The sequence below is a fragment of the Mustela erminea genome, chromosome 18, assembly GCF_009829155.1.
Source record: "Mustela erminea isolate mMusErm1 chromosome 18, mMusErm1.Pri, whole genome shotgun sequence".
Taxonomy (NCBI): domain Eukaryota; kingdom Metazoa; phylum Chordata; class Mammalia; order Carnivora; family Mustelidae; genus Mustela; species Mustela erminea.
Window position 1 is genome coordinate 19,587,328 of NC_045631.1, and position 17,883 is coordinate 19,605,210.

Here is a 17,883-nt window from a genome sequence, read left to right on the forward strand (position 1 = left end):
TGAGATCATGACCCGGACCAAAATGAAGGGTTGGTGTATTATCTGACTGAGCCACCCAGCGCCCCTGTTTTTTTGTTGTTCAGATTATCCCTGAATTTGTCAGTATATCAGGAAAAAAATTATATACCTATATATTTAGTCGTAAAGATACTACCCAAACTAACATCTTAATGAATAGTAGTAGAAAGCAGAAGGTTTTAATTCTTCTGTTACTAGGACATACCTCCTTTACTCATGAAGTTTATTGTTCTTTCCAGTTCCTACTGTGCAAACTTCTCTTTTAGGGGTTTCTGTCACCATTTGAGTATTTCTTTTTTTTTTTTTTTTTTAATTTTATTTACTTATCAGAGAGAGAGAGGGGGAGAGAGCGAGCACAGGCAGACAGAATGGCAGGCAGAGGCAGAGGGAGAAGCAGGCTCCCTGCTGAGCAAGGAGCCCGATGTGGGACTCGATCCCAGGATGCTGGGATCATGACCAGAGCCGAAGGCAGCTGCTTAACCAACTGAGCCACCCAGGCGTCCCACCATTTGAGTATTTCATAGCTTCTCTGTTCTTTGACATGTCACCATTAGTCTTTAAACACTTCCTTCCTTTCCTGCACAATAAGATGTTCCAGACTCATTTCTCTGCCTCAGCTATTTCTCCATAGAGCTTTTGTTCCTGTTAGTAGATGACTTTGGAAATCAGGTATCCAGAAATCAAGATCTCTTTGGACTTTAGTGGGGCTCATTGCTCTTGGATGGTGGAGTCATCATTGCTTCCCTCCGGGGATGCTCTCATAGCGGTTGGTTTCTGGCTTCCCATAACAAGCCCCCCACCACTTTGTGGCTGCCATCCTCACTCTGCTTGGGTACCTTTTATTTCCAGTCTAGTTGAAGTGATTTAACAGGGAGCTGGGTGAAGGCTGGTAAGGATGCTTAGTTGGTGAGGGAGGCCCTGGAGAGAGTAGTTTACAGAGGAGAAATTAGGACAGGGAATGGGCATGCTGGGTGAAGGAGGCAGTGTACTGGGAATAGAAGAGTTATGAACTTTTGTTGTTGACTGCTGTCCAGAATATGTTAATTTGGGTAGTGTTAGTCATTTCTTTGAGGTGTCTTTGAGGTAAAGGAAAGCACATCATTTGGACATCTGTAGGATAAAACATGTATTTATATATTCTTTTTCTGATTGATTTGGTGCTAAGGTAATCTTGAGTTAAATTCTTTGTTTGGGTGGGGTTTACTATGTGGTATAAGACACACGGTTGACCAGTTAGAACTAGTCATACACTGATTAAAGAAAAAAAAAAAAACCGTGCTGTGGGGCGCCTGGGTGGTTCAGTTGGTTAATCATCTGCCTTCAGCTCAGATCTGGATCCCCAGGTCCCAGGATGAGTCCCGCATTGGGCTCCTTGCTCAGTGGGGAGCCTGTTTCTCTCTCTGCCTGCCGCTCCCCCTGTTTGGGCTCTCTTTCTCTCTCTCTCTCTCTCTCTCTCTGACAAATAAATTAAAAAATCTTTAAAAAACAACAACAGTGCAGAATGATTATGGAATTTTTCAGGGCTGTAGGAAGGAGCAAAAGAATTCTGGTCAGTGAGTGAGTTGGGTACTTTGAATCTTTGAGAGGTTTAAAGGACTACTTCTTTAGTTTTTGTTTTGTTTACAAAGTAATTCCTGAAATGAGGATGCCTCCTGAAGCTCGGTTCAGAATTTTATTTTAGTGGATGTTTACTCTAGCTATAAAAGTACTCTTCTAGTAGGGACTGTCTGTTCTCTCTTCTTTCTATAGATTGAACCAGTATTCCAAATTTCATTAGCTAGTTGCAACAATTTGTAGGACGTAGAGGGAGGGGGTGCTCCTCTTCCTCAGTGGGCTTTCAGTTCCTCGGTGGTTTTGAGGCTGGAGGCCTATCGCACTTTCAGAGACCCTGTAGCTTCAGAATCCTGGTAATTCCTCAGGTATGTGGGGTATGAGCCATAAAACTTCAGGTTATAGTGATCTCAGTGAAATGGCAAAGTCAGATCTTGGAATGTTGCTAAGGCTACAGAAGCCCTCACCCCAAATTGTTACACATCAGGATTCCTCATGGTCCTCTGCTTCCACTGGCAGAGGAAAAAGGAGGGGCTCAGTAAACAGAATATATTAAAATAGCAGTTATGCCTTGTCCTCTTACCTTAAAATCTGCCTACTGCCAAACTAACCTTGGATGGCAGCAGACTAGAGGATAGAGAGGGCAGTGTGTTAACTAAAAGTAAAGCTTCATTCCCCATCTGCAGGGAATTTGTTAGCCTTTCTGAAACTTCACTAGATATATAAGGCACATAAACTCAAGGCATTGTGTTCAGAGAACAAGTTCTGAGAAAGTAATAGACCAAATGAATACAGGGTGGATATAGTAAATGTGAGGCATGGGAAAGTATGAGCCCACCCTCCCTCCACCCTGGCCCAAATTTAAAACTGAGAGAGCAGAGGGATGTTTTCTGTCAGAGACCTGACAGGGATGTTTTCTGTCAGAGACCTGAGCTCTATGATGCTCAGCTTCCAAAAGCTGTCATAGTACAAGTGTCCAAATGGCAACTAACTTAGAAAAGGTATGAATTGAGAATAGGTTCAGAGTTAGAGTTCAGGGAAGAGCCTGAGGAGATATGTGGTAGAGTTTTCTGCCCCAGGATTGTTTGAGAATGAGGAATGGTGTTCATTCATTATTTAACATCCTTAGATGTAGTTTCCGCAGTGTAAATTGATACAATTTTTGCCTGAAAAAAAGTTTGACAACTCGAACATGAAGTTTGCTTTTGTCTTTATGTAGATACTTTCCCAGTGCATTCTTACCTTGGTTATAGTTACTGGCTTTATAGGTCAGCTTGAAAGAATTTTCACGGAGGGCTGATTAGAAAGTGTCAGGCTAGCCAAAGGATAATAAAGTTCCAGTGCAGAGTACTGATCTGGGACAGGCAAGTCCCCAGATCCATAGGAAAGTCAGTAATAACATTCACACTTAAAAAACAAAACCATGGCTTAGAATTGTATGTTTTTGTTGTATGTAATAGTGTAAGAAGAGGGCTGTGATAGATGGTCAATAAATATTGATTGAGGGCCAGCTATGGTATAGTGCAGTTTTTCAAACATTTTTGTCTAAGCCCACAATAGGGACTGCATCCCACTGAAAAATATATAAACGAGATATTTGAAGTCAGAATCATTAAACAATAAGCATTCTGACTTTGTGAATTTTTTTGCTCACTTTTTTTTAAAAGGCTGGTCACAGTCTGCAGATTAGAAAATACTTGTCTAATGGAATGAGCCACAAGTCTAGGAGTTAAGACAATTTAATATGAGGTCCACTGTTGCAGCTGCATATCACTGGACAGGTAATTTAAATCTTTCTGAGCCTGGGTTTCCTAATTTATAGAAGAGGAATGATACTTGTTTCATCTCAATTAAGAGATTGTTCTAAATTTCAAGTGAAATCATTTGTATGAACATGCTTCTGCATATAAAGAACTATAAAATGTGAGGTGATGGTTTGGTTCAGTTGGCAAAAAGTGATCTGAATTTTAATAGATTAGGAAAGTGATAATAGCCAACATTTATTATTATTATATTTTAAGGATTTTATTTATTTATTTGACAGAGAGAGAGAATGCAGAAGCAGGCAGAGGGAGAGGGAGAAGCAGACTTCTGCTGAGCAGGGAGCCTGATGTGGGACTCAGTCCCAGGATCCTGGGATCATGACCCGAGCGGAAGGCAGCGGCCTAACCCACTGAGCTACCCAGGCGCCATAGTGCCACTTTGTTAATCCAGGTTTCTTGGAGGTGATTTGAATGGTGGTTGACATTTATCTGCATGTGAATTTTACACTTATAAAAACTTAACCAGAAAATGGCTTGCCTTTGCCACTCACTTTCTTCCTAAGTTACTTAACTGCCTCTCTTGACTTTACATTCAGGAAGTGAAAGCTAATTAGGATCTTATCCTAGGGATGACTGGGTGGCTCAGTCAGTTAAGCATCTGCCTTTGGCTCAGGTCATTATCCCAGGGTCTTGGGATCACATCAAGTCCCACATCGGGCTCTTTGCTTAGCAGGGAATCTGCTTCTCCCTCTGCCTGCCGCTCCCCCTTTTTGTGCTCTCTCTCTGACAAACAAAATATTTTTTAAAAAAAGAATATGGGGGACGCCTGGGTGGCTCAGTTGGTTAAGCAGCTGCCTTCGGCTCAGGTCATGATCCCAGCGTCCTGGGATCGAGTCCCACATCGGGCTCCTTGCTCGGCAGGGAGCCTGCTTCTCCCTCTGCCTCTGCCTGCCATTCTGTCTGCCTGTGCTCGCTCTCTCCCCGTCTCTCTCTCTGATGGATGAATAAAATCTTTAAAAAAAAAAAAAAAAAAAAAAAAGAATATGGGCCAGGAATGAGCATTTATCCCCACAAAGTGCTATGAAGTACTATAATGCACTTTGTGCATTATTGTGTATAATGGTATAGTATATAATGGTCAAATACAAATGGCTTTATAATTTGTGTGTGTGTGTGTATAAAATAAATTTTACAACTTATACCATATCTGTCTATTGTATATACGTTTCTCACCTAGCATTTATATCATAAACATTTTCCTTCATTTTTAGCTGCTCTTTAACAATTAAAAATTGAGAGGCTTGGGGCGCCTGGATTGCTCAGTGGGTTAAAACCTCTGCCTTTGGCTGAGGGCATGATCTCAGGGTCCTGGGTTCAAGCCCCGCATCGGGCTCTCTGCTCAGCAGGGAGCCTGCTTCCCCCCCCCCACAACCTTCTCTGCCTGCCTTTCTGCCTACTTCTGATCTCTGTCAATTAAATAAATAAAATCTTAAAAAAAAAATTGAGAGGCTCACGCTAACTTTATTAGATGAATATCCCATAATTTATATAACTGTTTCCTTGCTTTGGGACATTTAGATTGTTTCTAGTTTCTATACAACTTTGAACAACACTGAAGTGAATGAAGAGAGTCATATATAAATCTTTGTTTGCATCTCTCATTGATTGTTCCTTAAATTAGATTTTAGAAGTGCAATAACTATGTTGAAAAATATGAGTATTTAAAAAACTGTCCACGCAGGGGCTCCTGGGTGGCACAGTTGGTTGAACATCTTGGTTTCAGGTCTTGATCACAGAGTTGTGGGATCAAGTCCTGCATCAGAGTCTGCTTAAGATCCTCTATCACTGGGGTACCTGGGTGACTCAGTGGGGTAAAGTCTATGCCTTCAACTCAGGTCATGATCTCAGGGTCCTAGGATCAAGCCCCCACATTGGGCTTTTTGCTCCATGGAGAGCCTGCTTCTCCTCTCCCTCTGCCTGCATCTCTGCCTACTTGTGATCTCTGTCTGTCAAATAAATCTTAAAGAAAAAAAAAAAAAGATTCTCTAATATTCTGCCCTTCCTCCCTTTTCTCTCTCTCTCTCTCAAATAAGATCTTTAAAAAAACAAAAACCAAAAACTGTTTGTGCTTATTTCCAGAAAGAATGTATTAATTTAAACATCTCACTTTAGACTCAATCTTAGGAAACAAACTGAAGGTTGATGGCGGGGAGGAGGTTGAGAGAGGGAGTGGCTGGGTGATGGACATTGGGGAGGGTATGTGTTGTGGTGAGCTCTATGTAAGACTGATGAATCACAGACCTGTACCCCTGAAACAAATAATATATTAGATGCTAATTTAAAAAAATAAAAATCCTACTTCAGTGATTCTTCGCTATATCCCTGACTCTATATGTTTTAGATTTTTTTCAAAAATGTTTGTCATTTTTTAAGGAAAAAATAAAATCTCATTCCACTTAATTTATATTTCTTTAATTATTAGATAGTTGCACTATTTCTTCATACATATAGTAGTTGCTTATATTTCTCCATACAACTTTGGTGGGAGCCATGTCTTCACTCCCCTTACATGGATTCAGATGTTGCTGTGAATCCTTTTTCACTCCTTCCATTCATAGCTCTTCAACGCTTGTTCAAAATTTCATTTAAGCTATTCTCTACAGTTTTGATAAACTACCGTCTTATCCAGTGCAAATCAGTGTTACTTATTGCATGGCAAAAATACTGATCTGTAAATAGTCTTTTGAAATTTTTTTTTTTAAAGATTTTTTTTATTTATTTGACAGAAATCACAAGTAGATGGAGAGGCAGGTAGAGAGAGAGAGAGAGAGAGGGAAGCAGGCTCCCTGCTGAGCAGAGAGCCCGATGCGGGACTCGATCCCAGGACTCTGAGATCATGACCTGAGCCGAAGGCAGTGGCTTAGCCCACTGAGCCACCCAGGCGCCCCAGTCTTTTGAAATTTTTAAATGCAGCAGTGAACTTTCATGAGACACATTAGACTCAGAAAAGAAAGACACATCTGTACCAGGGTCAAGAAAACATAAGCACACATGGTCCTAACGCTTTTACCTCAGCTTACTTCAGAATAACACCCTGGAAATGTATACCCAGAATGGGGGCAGCTACGTGACTGCCCTTAAACCTCTTCAATTTCTGTCACCCTTCAGACTTCAAAGTCAGACTCTAGACTGGGTTAGAGGGCCTACTGTCTGGTGAGGTGTTTCTGATGCAAGGGAGTCACTAAAGAAATTGGGCCTCTGTTGTACCTTGTGCAGTTGAGGGGAGGAGAAAGGGCATGAATAAGCAACTTGTTTAGCTGTTCTCTAAACATATGCTTGCCAGAATTGTTTAACAGCCTGCTAAATTCTTAAAATTCTTTTTCTGTGTTGTAGCTGTGGGCTATATAAGTTTACACAAGCTAACTGGGGAACTGCCTTTTCTATTTTTATCAGAATGAATACCATCTGTGGTCTGCCTTGTTTTGTGTTCAGGGCCTATTAAAGGTCTTTTTAGACACCCTCAGACTTAAAATTGTACCCAACTTTGATATCTTTTTAACAGATTCCCCTTTTAAAAAATAGTTTTGGTCTGTTGCCTCCATTTCCCCCATGTGGGTGTGAGATAAGTACTTGCCTGTCACTGCGGAGTTTTTCCTGGACTTCTGTGGGACTCAGGGTTTTGAAGATTAAAAATTGCCACAAATTGTAACATTTGTTGATTTATATTTTATCTGAGTAATAATTTATTTATTTATTTTTTTATTTTTTAAAGATTTTATTTATTTATTTGATAGAGAGAGATCACAAGTAGATGGAGAGGCAGGTAGAGAGAGAGAGACAGAGAGATGGAAGCAGGCTCCCTGCTGAGCAGAGAGCCCGATGCGGGACTCGATCCCAAGACCCTGGGATCATGACCTGAGCTGAAGGCAGCAGCTTAACCCACTGAGCCACCCAGGCGCCCAGTCTGAGTAATAATTTAAAACTTTCTGATTCAGAACAAGTTTCCACAGAAAATTGTGAAAGGTAATGATCCAGTATTTGTGTCTTACTACAAGGAAGCAATTTCTTCTGGTTTCTTTTTCTTCTTGTCCTGCTGGGCATAGTCCAGGTACTTGTGAGCAAAATTCTACCCAGTCTGACAGCTCTGCTTGCAGTTATGAATGGGGTTAAATGCACAGGTCAGTCTTTGTTTCTAAGATGGTTCATCTTAAGTTACAGAGATCCAGTCCTGATAGGCCTTTGGAAACTCAGGCCTTATTCCATACCATGATGAAAAATCGCAGGTTCTGATTTAGCTGCCTACAAAGAACACAGCCTGCATTTTCACATTTTTAGGAAAACTGATTTCTACTTAATGGAGATTAAAGTACAGATATCAAATGGTACCTTCCAATACAGTGTAAATAAAAAGTAGTACCTGGGGCTTTCTTATTTATTTATTTATTCATTTATTTATTTATTTATTTGAAAGAGATCACAAGCAGGCAGAGGGAGAGGAAGGGAAGCAGGCTCCCTGCTGAGCAGAGAGCCCGATGTGGGGCTCGATCCCAGGACTCTGGGATCATGACCTGAGCCTAAGTTAGAGGCTTTAACCCACAGAGCCATCCAGGCGCCCCTCCTTTTTTTTTTTAAGAAAGATTGTATTTATTTGTGAGAGAGAGAGCACGAGTGGGTTGGGACTGGGGGAGAGGGCGAAGCCGACTCCCTCCTGAGCCTCACAGGGTGATCAGTCCCAGGACCCTGGGGTCATGACCAGAGCCAAATTCAGGTGCTTAACCAACTGAGCCACCCAGGTACCCTGGTGTGTGTGTCTGTGTGTCTGTGTGTCTGTGTGTCTGTGTGTGTGTCTGTGTCTGTGTGTCATCTTTATTGCTTTGGAGGTGGGGGGCAGGTGCTCAGGAGCTCTTGGTAGGGGCGGGCTGATTCCTCTTCACCATCACAGGCTTCTGGCTGCATGGGATAGCACTGGATCTGTTGAATGGCAACCATGCACAGGTCTGGGCAGTACTTGTTCTTGTGGATCATGTGCCTGGTGCTGCAGGCGGAGGGGCATTCTTGTTCGTGGTGGTCCCTTGTAGGAGATGGAAGGTTTTCGCCGGCTGGATCTCGGCTTCCTGTCCACTGCTAACCTTTGCCATTGGCTGCCAGCTCCATACTCACAGCCTTGCAGTGAATCGGTAGTGGAAGAAGTCGTAAGCCTTCAAGTTACTGGGTTCTGTGCTGTATGTCTTCTTGTTCCTTTTGATCAGGAAGCTGGAGTAGTTGTGCAAGAACATTCATTGCTGGTGGGTGGACCTGGCGGCAGCTCCTCTCACTACAGCAGCCAGAGCCGGAGAGAGCTGCCCAAGCATTTTTTTATCTCCTTGGTGCTCTCACAGGGCGAAGGTACCTGCCCCACGCACAAGCACAAGCACAAGCACTTGCTGATGCTTCTGTTATCCGTGTCTCAAGGATGTAAATTCAGATAATTTCCGGATCCTGAGATTAAAGTATATGCTATTTTCTTCAGGAATGTGAGCCATTGATACTTATTCAGTGTCTATTTTGTGATAATCTTATTCCTGAATCTGTAACTTAGAAGAATAAAATAAAAGACAGGCTCTGGTCTAGGGACACTCAGTCACACTCAGGTTGAAAAGTTAAAATGTCTGGGGAGCATACTTCCTGGTACCAGAGTAACACATTCAAGAGAAAGCACTGGGTCATAGATGAGTTAAATAATTACAGGATCCAGGAAGGAGCATCCTAGCTGAAGAAGAGAGAGTGCTAGGCATTAGGGTGAGGTGGGACCGGACAGAAAGAGTACCTGTTGTCATAGGTTCTGAAGGGCATTTAGGAGAGAAGTAATGTTTCCAAACCCAGAGTAGGCATGGTTTGCAGTAGGGGTGGTTCTGGGCTTTCAAAAAAGTAAGCCCTGGGACGCCTGGGTGGCTCAGTTGGTTAAGCAGCTGCCTTCAGCTCAGGTCATGATCTCAGGGTCCTGGGATCGAGTCCCACATCGGGCTCCTTGCTCGGCAGGGAGCCTGCTTCTCCCTCTGCCTCTGCCTGCCTCTCTGTCTGCCTGTGCTCGCTCGCGCTCTCTCCCTCTGTCTCTGAAAAATAAATAAAATCTTTAATAAAAAAAAAAAAAATTTAAAAAAAAAAAAAAAAAAAAAAAGTAAGCCCTGGGCACCTAGCTGACTCAGCCTGTGGAGCATGCCACTCTTGGTCTCGGGTCATGAGATTGAGCCCCACGTTGGTCATTGAGATTACTTGAAAAAAATGTAGGGGCCCTGGGTGGCTCAGTTGGTTAAGTGTCTGCCTTTGGGTCAGGTCATGATCCCAGGGTCCTGGGATTGAGCCCCACATCAGGCTCCCTGCTGACCAAGGGAGTCTGCTTCTCTCTTTCCCTTCACCCCTCCCCGTCCTGCTCGCTCTCTCTCTGTCTCAAACAAATAAAATCTTAAAAAAAACTAGTAAGCCTGGAGTGAACATTTGTTCTCTTCCCTGCCTCCCTAGAATTGTGGGGTCACAATTCCAAGTGACTTTTAGCTCCCCTTATAGGTTAAAGATGGAAAAGAAAGATGCCTTTGAGCAGTGGCTGAACTTTATTCAGGTTGGGTAATTAGTGAAAAGTTTGATTTAATTGGAAGTTTACAGTGAAACCTGGACTGACAGAATTACCCATTGAATAGATGATTTTATTGTAACAGACCATGCAGGTGACTGACTTTGCAGAGTCTGATTGGATAAACACGTAATTTTTACTGTCTTTCGTCCTGTTTATTTTCCCCAGAGCAATATTTTGGTGTTTCCCTTAGCTTTTAACCTAATTTCTTGGACCCCACAAGTAAAGAAAGGAATGGGGAGCAAGTAGTAGGATAAAAATTTTTCCCTGTTATTGGGGCGCCTGGGTGGCTCAGTGGGTTAAAGCCTCTGCCTTCGGCTCAGGTCATGATCTCAGGGTCCTGGGATCGAGCCCCGCATTGGGTTCTCTGCTCAGTGGGGAGCCTTCTTCCTCCTCTCTCTCTGCCTGCCTCTCTGCCTTAAAAAAAAAAAAAAAAATTCCCTGTTATCAAAAAATAGTCTTTTTAAATAAGCCTTTAACTCACAGATGAGAAAGCTTTAATCACAGATACTGAAGACTCTTAAATTAATGCAGTTTTGTGGTAGTAATCTTATTCTCTTAAGATGCATGTCCGCAGGATTTTCACTGTTGTTGTATTTTATAAACTGAAGGCAAATGAGGAGCATAATGTTTCTGTACCCTATAATCGCAGAGATGGCGCTGGTGTCAATTTCAGCTTTTAATTAAAGACCACAAGTAACAAACTAAAATTTTTGAACCACAGCATGAATCAGAAAGTTGGCTAGTTAACCTCTTTTTTGAGGGGGTGTTCTTTTTGAAGGTGGGGGGTTGCAGTCAGAGAAGGGAAAGTGGGAGAGAAAATGGCAAAGAAGTGTAGTGGGAGGCAGTAGATTGTGGGTGGTGAAACTGGAATGGAAGTGATGGCTCTAGACCACTTCACCTTGCCCCAGAGCCCTGAGCAAAAATAAATCCTTTTCCCAGCACTCCATCTCCTCTCCTCTCTCTTCTCTACTTTTCAGTGGTCTTAGGAATGAGCAGGGACAAGCAGCACAAACAATGACTGAGGTTTTCTAACCGCCACAGAGATACTCCCAAGGTAGAGATAGTCCTTTCTTTATCAGACGCCATTCAGGAAAACTGTGTGTGACATCACAACTCTAATATAACCTCTGGCAGTCTTCTGACAGGGATGGTAGAGGGTAGGGATAGGGGGAGCAGATGGAAGTATTTTTGAATTTTCCCAGTGGGCACAAGGGTTTTGTTCCTTAATTAGAGGTCGTCTGGTAAATGCTCACACTGGTGCTAATGCCCCAGGAGAGTTTGAACACCTTCGTTCTGGGTTTACTGGGATATTACAGTCCCCCTGCTTAGGGAGCATACCAACTAGCAGCAGGAAAGCTGGCCTGAGAGCTCACTTGGGCTGAGCTCTGGATTACTACTTAATTCTGTTTGGAAGTCAAGCCTGGAATCTTGAGGTCCCTTGAGAAGGTAGTGCTAGTGTTGATTTCTGTCCCTACTTGTGCTTCTGGAAGTAACAACTAAAATTATATTGAAATTTGCTTTTTAGAAAAAGTTAGGTGATAATCAGAATGTGTGGGTGGTTTGAATTTTTTTTTTTGTCCTTTTTTTTTTTTTTTTTAAGATTTTATGTATTTATTTGACAGAGACACAGCTAGAGAGGGAATACAGGCAGAGGGAGTGGGAGAAGCAGGCCTCCTGCCCAGCAGTGAGCCCCATGCCGAGCTTGATCCTTGGACCTTAGGATCATGTCCTGATCCGAAGGCAAATGCTTAATGACTGAGCCACCCAGGCACGTGGGGTTTTTTTTTTTTTTTTAAGATTCATTTATTTATTTTTAGAGAGAGACTGCGAGAGTGTGAGTGGAGGGAGGGCCAGAGGGAGAGAGAGAGAAAATCCCCAGCAGACTCCCCCACTAAGCGTTGAGTGCAACACGGGGCTGGATCCCAGGATCCTGAGATCATGACCTGAGCCAAAATCAAGAATTGGATGCTTTAACTACTGAGCCACCCGGGTGCCCCTGGTTTGAAGTTTTTATTTTTGTTTTATTTTATTTGTTTATTGACAGAGCCAGAGAGCACAAGTGGGGAAATGGCAAAGGGAGAGGGAGAAGCAGGCACCCCGCTGAGCAGGGAGCCTGATGTGGGGCTTGATCAAGCCCCAGGACCTTGGGATCATGACCCGAGCAGAAGGCAGATGTTTAACCAGCTGAGCCCCCCAGGAACCCCTGGTTTGAAGTTTTTAAATAAAGGCCTGTGCTCTGCTACCAGGCCTCCAGAGGAGTACTTTATATTGTGTATCCCTGCTGCTAGAATGGGTCCTGGAAGGAAGTTGCTTCCTTCCTGTTTCATCACAACCCTTGTGACCTTGCCATATTCCCTGCCTTCTCTGCTCTAGCAGAATCTAATTCTTAACTAAAGTTGAAACTGGTCAAGGGGCTTGAAGTCTTCCTTAAATACAGAGGGCAGTCTTTTGGAAAGGTTGGCAGATCCCTGAAGTCTTTAAAGAAAGGGTCACAAAATGGAGGCTGTACTCTTAGCAACCTTGACGAGGAGTTTTCCAAACTTGCTGGGTGCTTCTTGTTGGGGACATCATCATGGAGGGCCCCAAGCTGTGGTATCTTTCTTCCTCATTCACCCCCTCCTGTCCAGACTAAAAGCTAACTTTCTGCAGTCCTTTTCCTCTTTATTTTTAAGTAAGCTCTACACCCAGCATGGGGCCTGAACACAGCCCTGAGATCAAGAGCTTCATGCTCCACTGACTGAGCCAGCCAGGTGCCCTGACTTTCTGGCGTCTTGACAGAATTCATCTATTATTTTTACTCCTTTGTTTGCTATTAATAAATCCATTATTGTGTCTTTGCCACAGTTAGCTGGTTTAATTGTCTCTTCTGTTGAAATCCAGAGTTGTGGTTTTGAGGGGCAGTATGTTATGGTCAACTTGGACGATCCACAGCCCCCCACACTCATCTCTTTCTGGTTGTAGGCATCAAGATTTAATAGGTCTATCAGAGATTCCTGTGAACTTGCATAGTTTGGTGCCTTCTCAGAAGTACAGGGGTACTTGGTCTGCAAGACAGCCTCTAGTGAGTGTGTTATCTGAACCTCCATATCACAGCATCTCCACCATCTGGATGAAGTACAAGCGGGGAAGCGAAATGTACTTGGCTCGTTGGAGGGGCTGCAAGGAGACCATTGTGGCTGAAAGTAGAGTCAGCAAGAGGTGGGGTTAGAAGATGAGGTCAGAGAAGTAGTAATAACAGATTGTGGTAGGCCTTGTGGACCTGTTAGGATTTTGTATTCAGAGTGAGATGGTGATCATTGGAGATTTTTTTTTTTTTTTTAAGATTTTATTTATTTATTTGACAGAGAGAAATCACAAGTAGATGGAGAGGCAGGCAGAGAGAGAGAGGGAAGCAGGCTCCCTGCTGAGCAGAGAGCCCGATGCGGGGCTCGATCCCAGGACCCTGAGATCATGACCTGAGCCGAAGGCAGCGGCTTAACCCACTGAGCCACCCAGGCGCCCTCATTGGAGATTTTTGAGTTGATATGATTTCTAATTAAAAAAGTAAATTACTCTGGCTGCTGTGTAAAAAGCAGACTGGGTGATAGGGACGAGGGAGGAACAGAGAAACCATTTAGAAGGCTATTGTAGTAATCCAGGCTAGAGATGATGCTATGGCAAGTGGAATTATTACCTATCTCCAAGAAAGGTTGGGAGACCTAATTAAGAAAACCTCACTAATGCCTCTCATACAGCCATTTCACAATCTTAGGCTCCAGTATTTGCTAATTCCCTTCTTTTCCTTGGATTTTGCCCTCTCCTATATTAGGGCCATAGGGGAGAGGTTATTAAATAAAGAACAGCCTTCACAAGGGAAGGAATTGTAAGCAGTACTTCAGTTATTTGACCCCAACAGAAGCCTTTTTATTTCTTGAGGCACTGCAATCGGTGCCCTGTGTACATTCTGTTATCCCGCCCACCGGAGACCTGAAAAGGCGGAATCTGTGCCAGAACTCTGAGGCAGCTCGATTCTCATTGAGGCATTTTCTTTCTGCAGTTGCTATCTTAGACAGTTTGAGCAGCCTCTTTTTACAAAGTGTCTTTTCAGCTACCTGCCTTGCAAGCTAGAGCTCTCTGATGCTCATGGTGACAAGGTAGTTTTACATACCTGAGAGGGCCCTCAAAGAGGAAGAAAGAGGATTTGTGGTGTTTGTTTAACACTTGAGCTCTTTCCCCACTCCTCTTTTGTTGGGATTAAAGCCTTAACGTGCCACCTGGATTCCTGGGTTTTGCAGCAAGGAAAAGGAGTTCCGTGTATTTTATTTTAGTACATTATACTTGTTTGAGAAGAGCCTGGTCTTTGGTACACAGGGAGCTTATTCCCTACAGAGGCCACATCTGGTCGGCTTTATTGGGCAGGTCTTGTTGGTAGACATTACTGAGGAAACTGTGCCATCTTGACATAATGTCAGGATTACTGGCCTAGAGAGGGCTGCTGGCAGCCTATAATCACCTTGATTTATTCTGGGAACAATGCAATTTTTTTTTCACCCCTAGGGGCCAGAGGGGTCTAATTGTGTGATAGGCAACAGGAAAGGTAAATCCCCAGAAACTTAAAAACAGAATTTGCTTTAACAGTGCTCAGTTGTATCTCCTAGGGAGCTTTGCCCCTTCTTCTAAAAGTGAGCTCAGATTACTGCCATTGCAAGTTGGACTTTGGGTGCCTTTGCAGCTCATATACTGTACTGCTTCTAGAAATGTCTGACTGCCCCTGCCCTGGTCAGTTCTGTAAATAGACTGAGCCGGGACCTATGAAGGCCAGCTCTCTTCAGGAACCCTGTTCTATTTTCAGGGAGAAATAATTTTTCCGTTCACCTCAGTTAGAATCTGCCCTAGCCTTTCTGGTCCTGCCTTAGCTGGGGCACAGATGAGAGCTGGCATGCCATGTCTCTGGCAGTCCCGTGGGCCTGCCCAAAAGTAGTAGGGAGAGGCTCTCTGTAGGAAATGTGCATGCCAGAAGTGCATCCACAGCTGGTGAACATTAAAGACTTGATAGACGCACCGTATTTTCCAGTCATTTGTGTAGATAGGTATTTCCAGTTTTTATCCCCCCCCCCCAGTGCGTCCATGCTGACTGAAACATTGTTTTAGCCATAGTAATAGTTGAGAGCAAATTGTTGCTGCAGATAAAAACATAGATGTATTTTCAGCCAACATGCTGCTAATTAAATTGCTTATCTATCTAAAGGTGGGCCTGGTATCTTCCTTGAGTGAGTTGCCTTGTATTCTATGATCTTGTTTTTTCGTTCATTGCAGTGTGAGTGACTGCCCCATGTTGTGTTGATGCCAGTCTGCCATGCTAGCCTGTCTGCCAGGGCCAGGTGACCTGTCCTTTCCGCTTCTTTCTCACACGCAGATGAACACTGGACTTCAGAAATGTAAGTAATCTGGATCCCAGAGAAGGATGTGGCCCTTATTTTGTCTCTACATTTGGATAATAACAGAGGCACATCAGGGGTATGTTGACCGTGAACTTTGGTACCTCCAAGATACTCTTCAACAAAGACAGCAGGAAGGCAGCAGCCAAACTTGTTAGCAGTGTGGACGCTTCTTTGATCAGAGAGATCCTCTTAAATACTAGAATTCCTCAGTGTGTGTCATCTGTAGCTATCTGTTGTTGTTGCTGTAGCTATCTGTTGAGCAACAAAGCTATGCAGAGTTTTACAGGATATATATGTCCCCCTTCAGAAAGGTGTTTCAGTTTGAACCCCCATGAGGAATTGAATGAAAACTCACACTCTTGATTATTTACTGTATCTCTGAAACATACTCTTTACCCTTTTCTGTTGTTTTGGACTCTCTGAGCATTCTCTACCATTCCCTTTGGCTTTGCTTTCTGCTGAACCAGTGACCTCAGTTCACAAGTCAAGAAGCTTTCACCTCCAGAAGGGACAGGGAGCTAGTTTTATCAGTCTCTCTGGGTATATTCTTTTTTTTTTTTTTTTTTTTTAAAGATTTTATTTTATTTTATTTGACAGACAGAGATCACAGGTAGGCAGAGAGGCTGGCAGAGAGAGAGAGAGGGAAGCAGGCTCCCTGCTGAGCAGAGAGCCCGATGCGGGACTCGATCCCAGGACTCTGAGATCACAACCTGAGCCGAAGGCAGCGGCTTAACCCACTGAGCCACCCAGGCGCCCCTCTCTGGGTATATTCTTGCTAATAAACTTGCCCACAAGATTGAACTTTTGAGAACTATTAGAATCCTGTCTTTTTTCCTCTTTTCTTTCTTTTCTTCCTTCCTTCCTTTCCTTCTTTTCTTTTCTTTTAAAGTAAGTTCTTCGCCCAATCTGGGCCTTGAACTCCCAACCCCGAGGTCAAGAGTCACATGCTCTTGACTGAGCCAGCCAGGAGCCCCAGATTCCCGGCTTCTTTCCCTGCACTACAACGATGTGCAAGGAAAAGATTCTGTTCCTAGCTCATTACCATGTACAGTGTCTTCAGGTATAAATATTGCTCTATATTTGGGATAGACCTTTTTTTTTTCAGAGCAAAAGGGGAAATCATTGAGGCATCTAGGCTAACCCTTTAATATAAAAGGCGCTTCAGCACCTTACCCAAATCCTTTATGACAGGGGCTGGCAAATTTCTTCTGTGAAGGGCCAGATAACAAGTATTTTAGGTTTTGTGGGCCATATGGTCCCTCTTGGATGTACTCAGAGGTGCTGTCGTAGGGTAAAGGTAGCTATAGACATCATGTAAACGAATGAGTGTGGCTGTGTTCTTCTAAAACTTTTTACACAAACAAAGCAGTTGTATTTTGGCCCACAGGCTATAGTTTGCTTCCACCTGCTGTATGAGATCATCTTCAGAAGTTAAAAAGGGGGGTGCCTGGGTGGCTCAGTCGTTAAGCATCTGCCTTTGGCCCAGGTCATGATCCCAGAGTCCTGGGATCAAGCCCCCCATCAGGCTCCCTGCTCAACGGGGAGTCTGCTTCTCCCTCTCCCACTTCCCCTACTTGTGTTCCCTCTCTTGCTGTCTCTCTCTCAAAGAAATAGATATCTTAAAAAAAAAAAAATGCTCTAGCCTCTTGACTTCCTTTCTTTGAAGGAGAGTAAGGCTCAGAGCCTGGCTAGTTCTGGAATTTGCCCAGTGAATCCAGCTTGTGGAATGACAAAGCTGAAAGTTAAGTTTTCCTTCTGCAGCTGCCTGACTCCATAGGCAAGCTATATTATGCTGTACCAGCTTTTCCCTTAGTCTTTCTCTTAATAAATGATGATTGTCAGGTGATAGAGTTGTACATGCTCCTTGGCCACTGAAATGTGCATGCTAACTGCATTTTGACTGGTTCTGGGGTTCCAGGGACACATCTGGAGAAGGAAGTATACTTGGAAGCATGACAGAGCAGCTCACTGACTTTCTTCTAGGTTCCTTCATATACTCAAACAGCTTTACCCAGAGATGGGGTATCAAGCATGTAGCTTTATCTTGGGTGCTGACTTTGGATTTCCACTCCTTTTCTGTCCAAAAGAAAGGTAGCCTCTGCTAACCACTGTTTTCAAATTCTGTTCAAGAATTGAGATAACCTTCCCTGGTCTCCGGCTTGTCTGTCTGTTTGAGGAGAATAGTGTTTTAGAATCCCTTTGTCTCACTTGGTTGCTGTCCTTAATTATATCTAAGCCTTTGCAGAGAAGAAAACCTGATGGTGTTTTAAGCTTATGTGCTTTCTTCTCACCTCTCCCAAAATGTATATGAAAAGATATTCTGCCATGTCACTTACAGCTGTTAACATGGAACACTGAAGGTGAGATGGAGCATAAACTCTCCTTTGGGAACCAGCACCAGGGTCCTTCTCAGAGGACCTCTCAGTTGTAGAGAGCTTAACCAGTTTTGTGACTCTGCTTTTCACCCTTTCTCTGCCCCTCATCCTCGGGAGGGTTTTACGAGTTGTTAGAAACACAAAAT

The 17,883-nt window shown here is 43.4% G+C and overlaps 1 protein-coding gene across 4 annotated transcripts in view; it reads left to right on the top strand.

Moving 5' to 3' along the window:
- FAM222B (family with sequence similarity 222 member B) overlaps positions 1-17,883 on the top strand; it is an 83,296-nt gene that overhangs the window by 56,396 nt on the left and 9,017 nt on the right. For 2 of the 4 annotated variants that reach the window (XM_032320325.1, XM_032320326.1), the window contains exon 2: positions 15,238-15,359. The exons of 1 other annotated variant lie outside the window; for it this stretch is intronic. In XM_032320325.1, the coding sequence (XP_032176216.1) occupies positions 15,278-15,359 (82 nt within the window). In that variant the 5' untranslated portion in view covers positions 15,238-15,277. Of the gene's footprint in view, positions 1-15,237; positions 15,360-17,883 lie in introns of those variants that run through there. One more of the 4 variants, XM_032320328.1, reaches the window with a different exon arrangement.